The following is an 18,131-nucleotide window of genomic DNA, read 5'->3' as shown; positions in this document are numbered from 1 at the left end:
ATGTATTTTATTTTGAGTTTTACGTTCATTTAATTATTTACTTTGTTTTTGTTTAACATGCACATTTATTTGTGTTTATGTATCTTTGTAAGTTGTAAGGTATAGACCACCGTGCCCTTTTCATATAATGTCTTAAGTTATTCTCATTTCATGGGTGGAGGTGGGATGTCTGAGGGTGGGTGGTTTGGGGGTGCGGGCTCGGTTGTTTGGGGGTAAGAAAACAAAAAACAAAATTGTGGCTTGTAAGTGATATATACTTGATTGTACTACTTTTATGGTTTGCCCAATAAACACATATATATATATATATATATATATATATATATATATATATATATATATATATATATATATATATAAATGAGTGTATTTTAGCAAAGCAGAGAAATTATATAGCATAAAACATATTTTTATATCTTTGGCTCCAAACTTTTAATTATTACCCCTAATTGCTGCATTTCAGGCATTCAACCAGCAGAGGCCACTGTTCTCTTGTTTATTAAATATAGAATTTATTATACAGGTTTCAGATCTGGACTGGTTTGGATTTAGTACTAAGGCTGAAGAAGCACATAGCTGAGCTGAACAGTACCATCTTCAATCCAAGATTGAATCTTGAGAACCCTCAGAATATAGAATTTTCTCAGCACCTGTCTTAGTTCTGCCACACATTGTAACATCTCAGATTGACAGAATTCATCCTTCTGTCTTGTCACATCTTGACCCAGTTCCACTGGAAGCCATTCACGCCCATACTACCACCACCATGTTTTACAGAGGATATGAGGAGCTTTGTGTTGAGCCGTTCCAAACCTTCTCTTCATATTTTCTCCTTCTTATCATTCTGCTACAGACTGAATCTCACCTGATCTTAGTCTCACCTGTCCAAAAAACACAGTTTTAGAGCTGTTCTGGATTCTTCAGGATGTTTTTTTGCTAAAGTCTAATCTGGTCTTTCTGTTAATGTGAATCCTCTGTATTTCCTCTTTATAGTAGACAGAGATACTGATACACTTCCTGGAGAGTATACTTCACGTGGGTGGATGTTGTGAAGGGTTTTTTGTTCACCATGGAAAGAATTCTTTGATCATCAACCACTGTTGTCTTTTGTGGACGTCCAGGTGTTTTTGAGTTCCTGAGTTCACCACAGCAAAGTTTTTGTAGAAAATTGGTTGTAATTCCTAAAAGCTTCACAGGATATTTGTGTTTAACCCCTTAAATTAAATCTCAAAGGTATAGCTTCAGATCAGAGCCCACATAATGAAAACTATCACTGTTCAAACATTTATAGACCTTACTGTAATTGACCAGCAGCAAATAATCATATATACAATCATAACAACAATCACATAATCAAAACTTTGAGTTTAATGTGACATTCAATAACTTTTACAAAACACTTTTCCCACAGCATGATCATCAAACTTAACATTACAGAGGGAATAAATATTACAAAGTGTTTAAATTGCGCAGATCTCAATCGGGTCCTGTAATCTACAATACAATAATCCACAATGATGTTTTGGAGTCTCAGTACTATAAGTAACTATGGATTATATGGATATCAGCTGTTTTTAACTTGATAAATATTACAGATTTTATCACTGAGAGAATTCAGCGATCAGACGAGTTTTTACTCCACGCTCAGGCACTTCCTCTTCCTGGCCGTTCGGGTAAAAGCGTGATGTCGCCACTCGACGTCCGCCGTGCTCTCGTTCTCCAGAGTTCCCAGCTTGATCATAAACACTGAAAACCAGACAGAACAGGCGAGGTTAACGAGGTCCACACATCCAGGATACAATCAAATTCTCACGATTAAAGCTCTTCTACATCAGCAGATACTGAAGAAAAACAGAGAGAAGAATTTACATTTCATTTCAAATCTCGGCCCAACTTCCGTCAGCTCCACGTTCCTGTGATCAGTCTTTTTATAAGTGTGATGCCTGAAACACATCAATCACACTTCATTTACATATAGCTCATAAACATGATAATTAAAATCAATTACATATACATCCATAATTACATCAGTATTAATCCTAATATATCAAAGAATATAGATAAATGTATAGATAGATAGATGAAAAAGTAAACTCTGTGATGCATAAAAATATTCCTTAAAATATATAAATATTTATATGTTTCCATTCTGTATTTTTAATACCAGTACTACAAAGAGTAAAAATGACACCAAGTAAATCTATAAAAGCATAACTTATAAAAAGCCACCTGAAGGAGATGAAATCGTCTTTATTGGCGAACGTTATCACCCGTCTGCTTTCTTCTTTAGGTACAGGAAACAGGTACTTTAGGATGTTGGACACCTGTGCAGCACAAATTCAGAAATTATCTTAAAATCAGCCTCCAACTCTACTCCAACTCTACTCCAACTCTACTCCAACTCTACTCCAACTCTACTCCAACTCTACTAACCCACCCATTCACCTACCTACCAATCCAGATATAATGTAATATTTATTACACATTTCTGTTATTCTGAACTTGATCTGTAAAACCTGTAAAATATGTGAATAATTGTGGAAGATTTTCACTGAAACAAAATTCTAAAGAAACATTGATAACTATAACACAACCTCTTAATCTAAAACCTAAAATCACATTAACTCTAAACTCTCAGAACCAGCAGAGCAGAAGTGCAATGTGGGAAATTCTGACGGAAATCAGACTACAGATCTTTAATTACTGAAATTCTGCAATTAAACAGTTTATATGAATAAATTACAGAAACCCCAGCGTTCATCCTGAACCATCCCTGAACCGGCAGGAAGAGGATCAGTTTATTACAGTTAATTATTAATCTGATTTTACTGCAGTAGTGAATATTTAATCTTCTGTACACGTGAACCCCGCCCTGCACAGATTCCCCTGTATCACTACTGATCACAGATCAGCACTAACAGCTACACAGATTCCCCTGTATCACTACTGATCACAGATCAGCACTAACAGCTACACAGATTCTCAATATCACTACTGATCACAGATCAGCACTAACAGCTACACAGATTCACAATATCACTACTGATCAGCACTATCACACGACTGTAAACCTGTTGTGATTCAGAGGGGAACAGACTCACTCGTCGACCCAGGCGGGAGCTGAAGTTGTGGAAGATGAGATGAGGAAAGGCTTCAGACATCGTTCCGATATCCGGAATATCGTGTCTCATCACCACGTTAAACAGGGTGAAGTACGCCGTCGGTCCGAAAGGAAGGTGACAAACAATCAACCCGTCTGCAAACAAGAACAAACAACCATCAACCAATAAAATCCCACCACGACTCCCCAGCGCCACCACTGAGCGGAACCCGCGATCTGCAACCAGTTCTCTCTAAAAAAAACATCAGAACCCAAAAACACAAAACACAACATTTCAGGGTTTTTAATAGTTTTGCAGGGCTACTGTAAATTAGCACACACAGGTTATTATAGTTTATTTTAAGCAGTTTAGGACTGTTTAATTATTATAGATATCAGGGAATTTTGTTGTCAAGTTTACAAACATAATGTTTATTGTCACCAAGGGCTGTAAATTACAATGTATAAATCAATATTAATATAAATCATGATAGAAAATGTTTTAATAATGGAAATGTTTAAACATTTATTATATTTTAGTTTTAGTGTACATAATTAACCAAATATATCACTGTCTGACGTTTATCACAGGGAGAATTAAATGAACAGGGAAATCCAGTTTTTAGATATATATATAAAGACACCTGTTAATATTTTCTGTAACTTTTATTCTGTTTTTTTAATCAATATAACATTTAATCAATTACAACATTAACATTTTTACTGTATGTTTAGTTCATGACATTAATTAAAATATCTACAGTCTTGTTACAGTCATGCAAAAACCTTCTTTCTCCAAATCATAAACTTTACAGAAGAAAAAAAAGATTTCTTTCAATGCAAGTTAATGTAAACAAATTAAGTCCAACCCATTTTAAAGCATTTCTATTTGTCCATTTATCATCAAATTCTGATACTAAATAATAACTGATAGATTCACACTATGACAAAAAATGAGAAATAAAGATACAAGGTTTGGTCGGTCGCGCCAACCAGTAAAAAAAAAATGACACGGTTGCCATTATGATCAAAAATATCCTGAATGCAGAAATAACCCCCCCAACCCCTCCGAGTTCACTATGAACTCACCAGGCTGTCCTCGCGTCTCCTGGATGATGACCAGGTCGGTGACGCCGTTGGCTTTGCAGGCGTGCACTAAAGTGTTAACTTCGTGGTTTCCTCTGTTCATGCGTTGGGCCCCTGGAAACATCAGCTTCACTTCCTGAGTAAAAATTTAAACGTTATCTCTGCTGACATGAACACCACGTTAACCACAGACAGGGAGTGGTTTATAAGAGATGTGAGAACAAACATCGTCTCCAGATCAGTGAAACAGACTTATAACAGACGTTTAACAAAGTCTGTAAACTTTTAATCCTTTTATTTATCTTTAACCGACCTTAGCGAACATCTTCAGCCTGGAGCTCGGGTCCCGGGACGTCGTCACCATCACTTTCGGGTCTTCCACTCCGGCCCACTTATACTCATCATCCATATGAGAGCTGACCCCTGATCCCAACAGAACCACAGCAGAGAATCAGTGCACTGCAGGTCTAAACCTTAAACCCGAGCCCTAAACCCAAAGCCTAAACACTAATCCCAAACCCAAAACCAAACCCTAAACCCTAATCCTAAACCTTTAAACCAAACTCTAATCCCTAAACCCAGGAGCCAAACCCTTAAAAAAACTATCCCTAAACCTGAAGCCTAAATCCTAATAACAATAAAAATAATACATTTTATTTAGTAAGTAAGTAAGCTTTATTTATAAAGCACATTTCTAGAGCACCTCATAAAGTGCTTTACAGACAGAAATAAAATACCTAATACATACATATACATATATTTACATACATACATGTACACATATGCACATATACATATATACACATACACAAACATGCATACACATACATATAATAAATAAATAAAATTAAATAAATAAAAGTAATCTAAAACACAAAAGAACAAACCAAAATATCAAGTAAAATAACAAATAAAAGAAGCAAATAATCAAGGTTCATATAATAATCAATTTGTAACACACTTTACATTTAAAGCATATCTCAAAGTGTTACATAACTATAGAAACATCACTATAAAACCTGACAACTTCTATAGAGCATCTTTTTACTCCATAAGAGGATCGAGACAAACATTCTGCTAAAGAGAGTTTTTGGTTCTTAAAGGGTTTTTTCGTCCTATTTTAAATCCCTCACATGAGCAGATATCTATATATATATATATATATAACCATAGTTGCATTATTTATGCAGATGTGATAAATCCATGAACTGAGTTACCTTCTCCACCTTCATCATCAAACTCCAGCAGTTTCTGAAGCTGTAGAGCTTCTTTACGGACCTCAGTGGGTATCAGACGATTTTCTGTTGTAAAAAAATAAATAAAAAATCAAAATTTAAAGCAAGTGACATCTTCACCACGACATCATATTCAGTTTATATTACTATTTATTCTATAAGAAAATTCTCATTTTTATGATGGTGTAGACATGGTTCTCACATCAGAGCCTGTTTACAATCATAGAATCTGAATCCTTACATCATTTTATAAATTAGTCCAGGTTTTGTTTTTATTTTAGAACAGATTTTAGTCTCACCATCTAACGCAGACTTCAGCTTCTGCTTCTTCTCCTCGATGGAGTGCAGTCGCTCCTCCTGGGCCTTCCTGTACAGGTACTCCTTCCTGAGCCGGATCTCCCGCCGAAGCTGCAGCAGAAAATTCCGATCAGAAAACACTGATCATAAACTATAAAGCACTGAGATTATCATCATATACAGTTATTAATTAACCTACTGATATAAATTCATTATTACAATAGAACTGCTGAGATAGCTTTAATTTTACAATAGAAATTCTGAGGTTAAATTCATTAGTATAATAGAAATCCTGAAGTTAAATTTATTATTATAATAGAACTGCTGAGATAAATTTATTACTATAATAGAACTGCTGAGATAAATTCATTATTATAATAGAACTGCTGAGATAGCTTTAATTTTACAATAGAAATTCTGAGGTAAATGTAATGGGCTTTACTGGTTTGTCTGTGTTCAATAAATATTTTAAATTAAAGTTTTGAACTTAAACTGTGTTTTGTCTTAAAACACAGTTTAAAAAGTGGTAAAAAGTGGCATTTTGCTTGGTGCATCTGTAATTTGTATTAATTTCAAATGCATACATTAATAATATAATGTTAACTTACTGTCTTCTCATTTTAATTTTTAGTGTAAATAAGTGACTTTTTCATTTCTTGTGGTAAATCAGTTGTATTTAGATTAATCTTCATAAAAACACCGGAAAAGCTGAAAATACTTCAGAAGTTAGTCTTGAGTTATTGCAAACAAATACTAATATTACTATTTTGAAAAATTAATGTTAACACGTAAAATATGTTTCGAGATAAAAAATCGTTTTAAAATCGTTTTTATTTTACTGTACAAATCTACATTATTTACTGGTTTCCCACTTTAGTTCTTAAATGCAGGTTCTATAAACAGTATTGTATATAAAGTTATCTTTATATAATTTATAAACTATAAACTGAAACCGTTCATTTTAAAGCTGTTTTTCTTTTTTAAATGTCCGGTCCACCTTAAACAGTTCAGCATTTTAAGGCGACGCGTTAAGGTGGACTCGCCTCATTAAAGCTAAACACTATAAACACTATAAACACTATAAACACTATAAACACAATAAACACTATAAACTGTATCTTATATAGAGTTTAAACTCCTGATCGTGTTTTTAATAATCGGTCAGTATTTTATAGATTAGCGGTTCAGAACTAATTACAGTTTTTATACAGAGTTCCTGTTTAATCAACACAGACGGGCTGGATATAAATAACACTATTAAATTAATAACATAAAAATAAACAAATATATTTAATAAAAATAAACAGTTTTTACCATTCTGAAGATTTTTCTCTTCCACACGTGTTTACCACCGACTGACCCAGCTTCCGGCCTGACTCGTTCAAAATAAAAGTCCTATAAACGTAAAGAAAACAACGTTTCAATTATTAACGATAAAACGGTACTATTTAAAAATCTTTATTAACTTAAATTATTTCTCAAAAAAATACAGTATATTATAATATATATTGTATATTAAATGGATCCATTCTTTTACGTGCTTTGCTGCAGTAAAATGTGATGATAAGATTTAATAATGTTTTAGGTTTTAAAACATCAGTAATAATCTGAAAAAAAAAACAGTTTTTTTTATGAACAGAGTGAACAAAGTAAGTTTTCTATCAGATCAAAATAATAGTTTTGTATTTTTTATTTAAATTAAATTCCAGTAAAACTTCATTGCAGTTTTTCGGTTTTACAGTCATTAAAAGGTAAAAATTAAATGTTTAAAAAAATGTTTGCTGAAAAACAATTAAAACAAAATAGCATTATTTCCATATACAAATCCGTTAAATACACTTATTAACAAAGAGATGCTTTATGAATATTTTAGAAAATGGAAGACTGTTGCTTTTAAAATGGCACTGAAAGAAAATTAAATACATTTAACTTACAAAACAAATTATTTATGTAAAATTTTGTTCAGATTCGAGTTTAAATAACAAATATTTGGTAGTAAAATACTGTACTTTATATGTGAGATAAAAATCCTGATCCACACCAAACCAAACCACCTGCAGTAATTTATAACTTATAAATGAAATGATAAAATGAACAGATGTAAATGAGTAGATGAGTAAATGAGTGTAAAAGGCGACCAGCAAAGAGCAGTTGGTCATTCTGTATTTAAATAAAGGAAGGAACAGTGATGGTCTGTGGGTGAGAGTTCCTGTTCATCTTCACTTCCTAAAAGCTTTAAAGAAGAGCAGAAGTTTATCTCAGTTCTATTTTAACTCGACTTTAACTCTTTAGCTTTAATTCAACTCGGCCTTAAAATGATCCTGATAACTTTATCAGCTGTAATCTTAATTTTCTCAGGTAAGGAATCATCTGTATATATTTATTACTAAAATAAATACGATTAAAAAGTGAGGATTTATTATTAAAAATGAGGGGCAACTGAGTCCATTTCACATTTATTACAAAAACAACAATTAGTAAAATTCTGAAGTTTTTATTAATCATTTGTCCAAAACATTAATCTCTTCTTTAAAATGGATGATTAATTTTTCCTATTTTTCTTTTTTCTGTTTTTTTTTTTTTGTGGCATAGTGTTTTAGTTCAGTTTAGTTTCTCTGATTTTTACAGTTTTTCATTACTTTTTTTTAACTTTTATTTTAAAACTTATTTTGCCTTTGTATGCAGAAAATCTTTTCACTGCAGTTTGACCTTTTTAACTGTGATAATGTAGTTTATTTATAGATGGAATTTTTTGCAAATTCAATTATAACTTAGATTGTACTACTATAAGCTGGACATTTATTTATTTAGATGTTTTTGGGAGTATCACAATTAGTAGTGTAGATAAATGATAAATAATGTATTTAAATTTTCTATTCATGGGAAAATTTTAACCCTTACAGTCCCTAACTACACAAAATCAAAACATTTTCGGAATGAGGATTAATAACTAATAATACATGCTACTTTTTTGTGTTTAATTCCCTGTTTAATTATCTAAATAACTACAATCTTTTTAAGGAAATAAATCCAATTGAATCTTTTGGTTTATAACAAAAAATATGTTTAAAGGATTAAAATAAAATATCAAACAGATTAAACATTCTTCTAAAATCCAGTAAGATAAAATATTTATTTATATTCAACATTGATATTTAAATATTGAGTGCTTTATAGAAAGCACAGAGTCAGTAATGCGTCAGCCGTCTGAACAGAAATGTGTATAGCTTAAATATAAACATTTACATTTAAAAAATGGCAGTTTTAGGAATGTTAATTTGTATTTCTCTGTGTTTATTGTGTCATTAATTAATGAATATGAATAACTGCTCTGTTTATTATGGACACATTTCTTAGAGTTTTAAATTATTCTAAATATTTTGAAAAGCTGTACACTGTATAAACGCAGGGTTAAACACAATGTGTAATATGCAGATTTTCTGTTATTTAAATTTGGTTTTATTTTTGATCTTCCAGGTCTTTCTGACATTATTATAAACATATTTACTTTAATATTTTCCTTACATATTACAAAAATTACTTACTTTTAAAATGAACTTCTAAAGTTTATTATATAAAAAGCTAGATCTGACTAAAGATAATCATTTATTTTGCTTATAAATCCATAAATTATATATTTTTTTAAACCTGAACTTTTATTTTAAGGTTTAGGGTTAAGGCCACACACACACACACACACACACACACACACACACACACACACACACAATATTTGCTTTCCATTATTTTCAACTTGGATAACACTTTTATGATTCAGAAAGGTTAGATAATTTATATATCATCTATAACTGTATATAAACACAGAATTATCTGGAGATATTTAATAGATAATGTGATGAGTTTGGTGTAGAAGAAACTTTATTGGAGAATATAAAATATAAAAGTTTAGACAGTAAAACTATAAACTCTGCTGTTCTACAGGTGAGGTTTGGGGTCAGTACCGGCAGAGGCTCACCTGTCCGTACAGTTCGGATCAGAGCACCTGGACGAGGGTTTGGTGTAAACGGGACGAGGTGCGGAAGCACTGCTGCACCGGATTCACCTTCAGTACCGGGTCGCACCAGGCGGCGGACGGGAGTCTGAGTGTTCAGGACGGGGGCAAGGAGTTCGTGGTGTCGGTGGGGAGTCTCCCGCTGGGGGACGGGGTTTACTGGTGCGGCGTCCAGAACCAAACCGGTATCATCATTAAACTGGCCGAGAGTCAACTTTACACCAGTGAGTCCAGTTCCTCTCTCTCTCACCCGACCAGAACCAGAACTTTACCCACCAAAACTCTCTGATAAAATCTTACTGATCAGAAAACTTCCTAAACCTCAGTGCTGCTTAATAAATATCAGAGTTAATATTTACGGTTCTGTTATTAAAGTCTGAGGCTACAGCAGGTTCCTAAACTCACTCACCAGTCTCACCAGAATCTCACCAGAGTTTACTCTCCATCAGGATCTCCCCCTGAAAAGCTCTGCTTATTACATCCTATTTAATCAGCGTCCAGTTCAGTTTAAAACTAAATTAAGATTAAACAGTGATTAAAACACTAAACTCAGCATTAATTAATTCAGTGTTTATTCAGATGACTATTGGTGAGGACTGTGAGCGGAGTGTGAGTGAGGAACAGAATACAGAAAATAATATTATAGATATAAAAAATGGGAGGCACTATACAGTGCCATCTCAAAAAATTAGAATATCTTTGAAAAGTTACTTTATTTCAGTAATTCAGTTCAAAATCTGAAACTCATATATTATAAAGATGTATTAAACACAGAGTGATCTATTTTACGCTTTTATTTATTTTATTGTTAATGAGTATGAAGCTTACAGCCAAAGAAACCCAAAAATCAGTGTCTCAGAAAGTTAGAATATTATAAAAGACCAATTAGTACTTTTGGCAGTGTGGGCAGTGTGCCAAGTCCTGCTGGAAAATGAAATCTGCATCTTAATAAAAGTTGTTTTCAGCAGAGGGAAGCTGTAAGATATGAAGTGCTGTAAGATTTTGTGGGAAAACAAAACTGCACTGACTTTAGACTTGATAATAAAACACAGTGGATCAACACCAGCAGATGACAGACATGTCTCTCCAAACCATCAAATCAAATCAAATCAAATCAAATTTATTTGTATAGCGCTTTTTACAACAGGTGTTGGCACAAAGCAGCTTTACAGAAACATGATTACAGGACAAAGAATCAGGCAAAACATTAAACATAGAAAATACAGAATACAGAACCCCCAGTGAAAAACTCCCTCAGAGCTGCAGGAGGAGGAAGAAACCTTGGGAGGACCAAGACTCACATTAAAGGGGGGACCATCCTACCACTGGTCAAACGGCTTTTAAATTAAAATTTAAAAAGTCTTTTATACATCCATATAGGTTTTATGTACTCAGGAGTGTAATAGCGCCACTAATGGCTTGGATGTAATCTGTAGTGGAGAGTAAGATGGTCGATGAGCAGCTGATCTGTGGTGGGTGGTGGAGAAGAGCAGACTTCAGAAACTTCCATCAGTCTGGCCGGACAGGAGACGCGAGAGCCTGAGGGTCCAACATCGGTATCGGGTCAGACAGGTGGGCAGTCAGTAACTCGGAGGAAGGCAGAGAGATGGAATTAGTTTTGACTGGATTTATATAAAACAGAGAATATAAAACATTATCAGAGTGTGGCAAATGACTCCGGCAGAACTGAATAAAACAGCCTAACTAAAGGCAGAGAGCCAGAAGGTAACATAGACATGGAGGCTCCCTGAAACACTGGCATCCACCCACTCCACCGTCCACAAACCTGAGTGACCGTGTGCAGTGGGAGAACAACAGCACCAGCATCTCAGTTTACCACAATTTCCTCTGTCCATGAACCCCTGAATCTGCAGCCTTATCTAAAGGGAAAAACATTAATTACCAAAAGCTAAACTAAACAAGTAAGTTTTCAGTCTAGACTTAAAGATTGAGACTGTGTCTGAGTCCCGAACATATTCGGGGAGATTATTCCAGAGTTGAGGCGCTTTATAAGAGAAAGCTCTTCCTCCTGCAGAGCTCCTCTGAATTTTAGGAACTACTAATAAACCAGCACCCTGAGATCTGAGTAATCGCGGTGGTTCATAACAGGAGATGAGGTCTTGTAAATACTCAGGAGCGAGTCCGTGTACGGCTTTATACGTTAACAGGAGAATTTTATAGTCTATGTGGAATTTGACTGGAAGCCAGTGCAGTGCTGATAGTACTGGACTAATATGGTCAAATTTTCTCGTTTTAGTAAGGACCCTGGCTGCAGCATTTTGAACTAGCTGAAGTTTATTTAAGTTACTGCAGGAACATCCAGACAGTAGCGCATTACAATAATCTAGCCTTGAGGTAATAAAGGCATGTACTAATTTTTCTGCGTCATGCAGTGATAGGGCATTTCTTAGCTTGGCAATATTACGGAGGTCTAGAAAAGCTGTTCTAGTAACATTAGATATGTGTTTATCGAATGCTAGATCTGAATCTATGATAACTCCAAGGTTTTTAGCTGCTGAACCAGGTGTGGCTGAGAAGTCAGCCAGATTTAGCATTAAGTCTGATAATTTATTTCTAGCAGCTTTGGGGCCTAATAGGAGAACTTCTGTTTTATCACTATTTAATAGGAGGAAGTTGTGCGACATCCATGATTTTACATCTTCTACACAATCCTCGATTTTCTTTAATCTCAACCATCACTGATCATCAGTAAATTTTACATTTCATTTAAAGTAAATGAAGGGATCAGAGTCTGGAGGAAGAGTGGCGAGACACACAGTCCAAACTGCTCGAGGTCTAGTGTGAAGTTTCCACCAATCAGTGATGGTTTGGAGAGTCATGTCTGTCATCTGCTGGTGTTGATCCACTGTGTTTTATTATCAAGTCTAAAGTCAGTGCAGTTTTGTTTTCCCACAAAATCTTACAGCACTTCATATCTTACAGCTTCCCTCTGATGAAAACAACTTTTATTAAGATGCAGATTTCATTTTCCAGCAGGACATCTTTATAATATATGAGTTTCTCATTTTTAACTGAATTACTGAAATAAAGTAATTTTTCAAAGATATTTTAATTTTTTGAGATGGCCCTGTATATAAAATACAAACAGGGACACAGAAAGACAAACGTGAGACAGAAGACAATTGTGATGGGAGGGTGATTAAGAGGGAATGACAGTAGGAGATCAGTGTAGGGGGCGCTACAGAACTGATAATAAATAATAAATAATAAATATAGAGTTCTGATTGTTCTGCAGCTCCGCTGGGCTTCATCTGGGACGTCCTGCGCTGGGTTCTGTTCCTCCTGCTGCTGCTGACGGTGACGGGAACCTCCCTCTACTCCCACCGTCAGTAACACACACAAACACACACACACACACACTAACACACACTAACACACACCAACACACACACATACACTAACACACACTAAAAATTCACACACAAACACACACACACACACTAATACACACACACACACCAACACTAATACACACACACACTAACACATACACACTAACACACACACACACACACACACACACACACAAATACAAACTAAAAATACACACACACACTCACACTAACACACTCTCTGGACTCTAACGCTGTGATCTGTGTGTTTTGTAGAGAAACAGGGGAAAGAAAAGGTAGGTTCATATTTCCTCACTTTTTAATAAAATACTGAATATAAAACAGTAAATTATATTAATAAACACTAATTCTGTACAGAACCAGAACCGGGTCAGAACAGAGAATCATCAGAGAGAACATTTATTTAACTTTATAAAACGTGTTTATTCTCAGAATCAGGGTTTATTAAACTGATTATCAGTAATAATTTATCTAGAGTGAGAAAACCTCACTACCGAATAATCTCTTAATCTGATTTAATACAGCGGTGTGTGTGTTTACTGTATGTATATGTGTGTGTGTGTTTACTGTATGTATGTGTGTGTGTGTGTTTACTGTATGTATATGTGTGTGTGTGTGTGTTTACTGTATGTATATGTGTGTGTGTGTTTACTGTATGTATATGTGTGTGTGTGTTTACTGTATGTATATGTGTGTGTGTGTTTACTGTATGTATATGTGTGTACGTGTTTACTGTATGTATATGTGTGTGTGTGTTTACTGTATGTATATGTGTGTGTGTGTGTGTTTACTGTATGTGTGTGTGTGTGTGTTTACTGTATGTGTGTGTGTGTATATGTGTGTGTGTGTTTACTGTATGTGTATGTGTGTGTGTGTGTCTTTACTGTGTACGTGTGTGTGTTTACTGTATATGTGTGTGTGTGTGTGTGTGTCTTTACTGTATGTGTGTGTGTGTATATGTGTGTGTGTGTTTACTGTGTGTATATGTGTGTGTGTGTGTTTACTGTATGTGTATGTGTGTGTGTGTGTGTCTTTACTGTATGTGTGTGTGTATATGTGTGTGTGTGTTTACTGTGTGTATATGTGTGTGTGTGTGTGTTTACTGTATGTGTGTGTGTGTGTGTGTGTTTACTGTATGTGTGTGTGTGTTTACTGTATGTGTGTGTGTGTGTGTTTACTGTATGTGTGTGTGTGTTTACTGTATGTGTGTGTGTGTGTGTTTACTGTATGTGTGTGTGTGTTTACTGTATGTGTGTGTGTGTGTTTACTGTATGTGTGTGTGTGTTTACTGTATGTGTGTGTGTGTGTGTTTACTGTATGTGTGTGTGTGTTTACTGTATGTATATGTGTGTGTGTGTTTACTGTATGGATATGTGTGTGTGTGTGTGTTTACTGTATGTGTGTGTGTGTGTTTACTGTGTGTGTGTGTGTGTGTGTGTGTTTACTGTATGTGTGTGTGTGTTTACTGTATGTGTGTGTGTGTGTGTTTACTGTATGTGTGTGTGTGTTTACTGTATGTATATGTGTGTGTGTGTGTGTGTGTTTACTGTATGTATATGTGTGTGTGTGTGTGTTTACTGTATGTATATGTGTGTGTGTGTGTTTACTGTATGTATATGTGTGTGTGTGTGTGTTTACTGTATGTATATGTGTGTATGTGTGTGTGTTTACTGTATGTATATGTGTGTGTGTGTGTGTGTGTTTACTGTATGTGTGTGTACGTGTTTACTGTATGTATATGTGTGTGTGTGTGTGTTTACTGTATGTATATGTGTGTGTGTGTGTTTACTGTATGTATATGTGTGTGTGTGTGTGTGTTTACTGTATGTGTGTGTACGTGTTTACTGTATGTATATGTGTGTGTGTGTGTGTGTTTACTGTATGTGTGTGTGTGTGTTTACTGTATGTATATGTGTGTATGTGTGTGTGTGTGATTACTGTATGTGTGTGTGTGTGTGTGTGTTTACTGTATGTATATGTGTGTGTGTGTGTTTACTGTATGTGTGTGTGTGTATATGTGTGTGTGTGTGTTTACTGTATGTATATGTGTGTATGTGTGTGTGTTTACTGTATGTATATGTGTGTGTGTGTGTGTGTTTACTGTATGTGTGTGTACGTGTTTACTGTATGTATATGTGTGTGTGTGTTTACTGTATGTATATGTGTGTGTGTGTTTACTGTATGTATATGTGTGTGTGTGTGTGTGTTTACTGTATGTGTGTGTACGTGTTTACTGTATGTATATGTGTGTGTGTGTTTACTGTATGTATATGTGTGTGTGTGTTTACTGTATGTATATGTGTGTATGTGTGTGTGTGTTTACTGTATGTATATGTGTGTGTGTGTTTACTGTATGTATATGTGTGTATGTGTGTGTGTGTTTACTGTATGTATATGTGTGTATGTGTGTGTGTGTTTACTGTATGTATATGTGTGTGTGTGTGTTTACTGTATGTGTGTGTGTGTGTGTGTGTGTTTACTGTATATGTGTGTGTGTGTTTACTGTATGTATATGTGTATGTGTGTGTGTGTGTTTACTGTATGTGTGTGTGTGTGTGTGTGTGTTTACTGTATATGTGTGTGTGTGTTTACTGTATGTATATGTGTATATGTGTGTGTGTGTTTACTGTATGTGTGTGTACGTGTTTACTGTATGTATATGTATGTATATGTGTGTGTGTGTGTTTACTGTATGTATATGTGTGTATGTGTGTGTGTGTGATTACTGTATATGTGTGTGTGTGTTTACTGTATGTATATGTGTATGTGTGTGTGTGTGTGTGTTTACTGTATGTGTGTGTGTGTGTGTGTGATTACTGTATGTGTGTGTGTGTGTTTCAGAAGAGAGACGCTGTGTATGAGAGCTGCGATATGGAAGAAAAACAGCGCTGAAAATAAACTCAGACGGAGAGACGATCAGACCTTCAATCAAAAAGATCAAATAAATCCAGAACTTTATTAATAAAAATTATTCAAATGATTCTTTAAGTTCTGATAGAAAAACACTTTGATGTTTCAGATGAACTGATCTGTAATTGGAAAAAATTGGGATTAAATTAGTCTTGGATTAAATAGCTTCATTATTGTTGATCTAAAACTGGGTTTCATCCCCGTCCGGGAAACAGCCCTATAGAGTTAGCATCATTAGCATTAGCATATCACTGAGCTGCAGCAGAGCTTTTGCACCAAAATATTTGCATTTGATTAATTTACCTTTTGTTCTATTTTATATTAAATTTATAATAGTTTCCATTTAACCCAATCAAACCTCTGTGTTTTTGAATATATTTAAATATTTGATCTCGATCACCAGTGGAGATGAAGGGAATAAATCTCCATCTCATTTATATATAAATCATTTATACTGATTATACACCAGGTACATCAGGTACATCAGGTTGTCCAAACTTTCTCCTCATCAGAAAAGAACATTTCTATTATTTCTATTTTATTACTGATGATCAAAGTGTTCAGTTACACGATCATCTCTCAGTATTGATCACATGAAGATAACGTGACCACAACATTAAATATGTTCAGAAATGCAGGTTTAATGAGGGAATTTTCACGGTTTATTAGGTTTGTTTATGATGCTGAAAGTGTGGAATTCGTTTAAACTAAGTTTTTATAAATGTGTATAAATGTATCTGTGTTTTCAGATCAATTCCTTAATAAATATTCGATTTTGGCTTTTTCAACACTGTGTGGAATATTAAATACAAATACAACATTTCAGTTAATCATTATATACTGTTACCAAATATACATTTGTCAATCTTTCTCTCTCTCTGTGATATACTGTGGACACACACACACACACACACACACACACACACAGATATGAATGCGTAATGAATCAGACACAGTAAATCCTGATTTTAGCTGTATTTTTATAGCATTGCTGATAAACCAGTTTATAAACAGCACAGAGTCAAACCGTACACCATTAAAATAAAATAACAGAAATCAACTTAAAAAAAAAAAAAATAACCACAATAACCACATTGCTGCTGGGTATCTACAGTCTGAAAGGAAGTCAGTGGGCGTGTCCGTTCGGAGGTGCTCTGTTTATTGCCAGTAAACGGTTGTTTAATAACTAATAAAGTCAGAATAAATCCGAGCAGCACAAACTCATTTATTTAACTCATATATTTAATAATAACAGAAAAAAGGTGAAAAGTTCATTGCACTTATGAGTGTAACAGAGTTTTATTATATAGAATACAGCGGCCCTGTTTATTATTAATGACCTCAGACATAAACAATCATATTCATAATAATAATCATATTCATAATCTGAATTAATTTCAACTCTTTCTCTCCTAAAACCTACAGACACACCAACCATTACAATCCCAGATAAACCAGTAAAAATATCAGTCAGTCGCTCACAGACCAGTGCAGTAAAGACAGTGTACAGCACCTTCACCCAGAACCACCACAGAACCACCACCACCAGAACCACCACCACCACAACCAGAACCAGAACCACCAGAACCAGAACCACCAGAACCAGAACCACCACCACCACAACCAGAACCAGAACCACCACCACCAGAACCACCACCACCACCACCACAACCAGAACCACCAGAACCACCACCACCACCAGAACCAGAACCACCACCACCAGAACCAGAACCACCACCACCACAACCAGAACCACCAGAACCACCACCACCAGAACCAGAACCACCACCACCACAACCAGAACCACCAGAACCACCACCACCAGAACCACCACCACCAGAACCAGAACCACCACCACCACAACCAGAACCACCAGAACCACCACCACCAGAACCACCAGAACCAGAACCACCACAACCAGAACCAGAACCACCAGAACCAGAACCACCACCACCACAACCAGAACCACCAGAACCAGAACCACCACCACCACAACCAGAACCACCAGAACCAGAACCACCACCTCCAGAACCACCTTCACCCAGAACCACCTCCAAACCCGAGCCCAGCCCAAACGACAGCTTTAGATAAACACGCTCTCTAATAGATCAGTGTAA

At 35.1% G+C, this 18,131-nt stretch overlaps 3 protein-coding genes across 4 annotated transcripts in view; 1 reads left to right on the top strand and 2 right to left on the bottom strand.

The window, feature by feature from the left end:
* Window positions 1-1,350: 1,350 nt before the first annotated feature.
* Window positions 1,351-7,109, bottom strand: imp4 (IMP U3 small nucleolar ribonucleoprotein 4). Its single transcript, XM_007242270.3, has 9 exons — window positions 7,033-7,109; window positions 5,721-5,829; window positions 5,404-5,487; window positions 4,500-4,609; window positions 4,190-4,322; window positions 3,102-3,256; window positions 2,230-2,324; window positions 1,870-1,943; window positions 1,351-1,746 (listed from the first exon to the last, which is right to left on the bottom strand). Exons 1-9 carry the CDS (start codon window positions 7,033-7,035, stop codon window positions 1,634-1,636), a joined length of 876 nt encoding a protein of 291 aa, XP_007242332.1. The 5' UTR covers window positions 7,036-7,109; the 3' UTR covers window positions 1,351-1,633.
* An 808-nt stretch (window positions 7,110-7,917) lies between these two features.
* Window positions 7,918-16,802, top strand: si:ch211-102c2.4 (uncharacterized protein LOC568178 homolog). Its single transcript, XM_049470360.1, has 5 exons — window positions 7,918-8,076; window positions 9,661-9,954; window positions 12,987-13,076; window positions 13,360-13,379; window positions 15,946-16,802. Exons 1-5 carry the CDS (start codon window positions 8,034-8,036, stop codon window positions 15,994-15,996), a joined length of 498 nt encoding a protein of 165 aa, XP_049326317.1. The 5' UTR covers window positions 7,918-8,033; the 3' UTR covers window positions 15,997-16,802.
* A 175-nt stretch (window positions 16,803-16,977) lies between these two features.
* Window positions 16,978-18,131, bottom strand: part of rabl6b (RAB, member RAS oncogene family-like 6b) — a 13,818-nt gene continuing 12,664 nt past the window's right edge. For both annotated transcript variants that reach the window (XM_049470357.1, XM_049470358.1), the window contains one exon: window positions 16,978-18,131. This exon is cut by the window's right edge and continues 627 nt beyond it. The gene's annotated coding sequence lies outside the window, so the exon portion shown is untranslated.

The sequence above is a fragment of the Astyanax mexicanus genome, chromosome 22, assembly GCF_023375975.1.
Source record: "Astyanax mexicanus isolate ESR-SI-001 chromosome 22, AstMex3_surface, whole genome shotgun sequence".
NCBI classification, from domain to species: Eukaryota; Metazoa; Chordata; class Actinopteri; order Characiformes; family Acestrorhamphidae; genus Astyanax; species Astyanax mexicanus.
Note: the sequence above shows the minus strand (reverse complement) of the source record. Positions and strands in the feature narration are given on the sequence as shown.

Bases quoted from the DNA above. Each gene is read 5' to 3' on its own strand.
- si:ch211-102c2.4 (XM_049470360.1), top strand. From the start codon at position 8,034: ATGATCCTGATAACTTTATCAGCTGTAATCTTAATTTTCTCAG. The intron at 8,077-9,660 runs GTAAGGAATCAT...GCTGTTCTACAG, and splicing joins TGTAATCTTAATTTTCTCAG to GTGAGGTTTGGGGTCAGTAC. The intron at 13,380-15,945 runs GTAGGTTCATAT...TGTGTGTTTCAG, and splicing joins AGAAACAGGGGAAAGAAAAG to AAGAGAGACGCTGTGTATGA.
- imp4 (XM_007242270.3), bottom strand. The intron at 5,488-5,720 runs GTGAGACTAAAA...TTTTTACAACAG, and splicing joins GCTGAAGTCTGCGTTAGATG to AAAATCGTCTGATACCCACT. The intron at 4,610-5,403 runs GTAACTCAGTTC...TGTTGGGATCAG, and splicing joins TGATGATGAAGGTGGAGAAG to GGGTCAGCTCTCATATGGAT.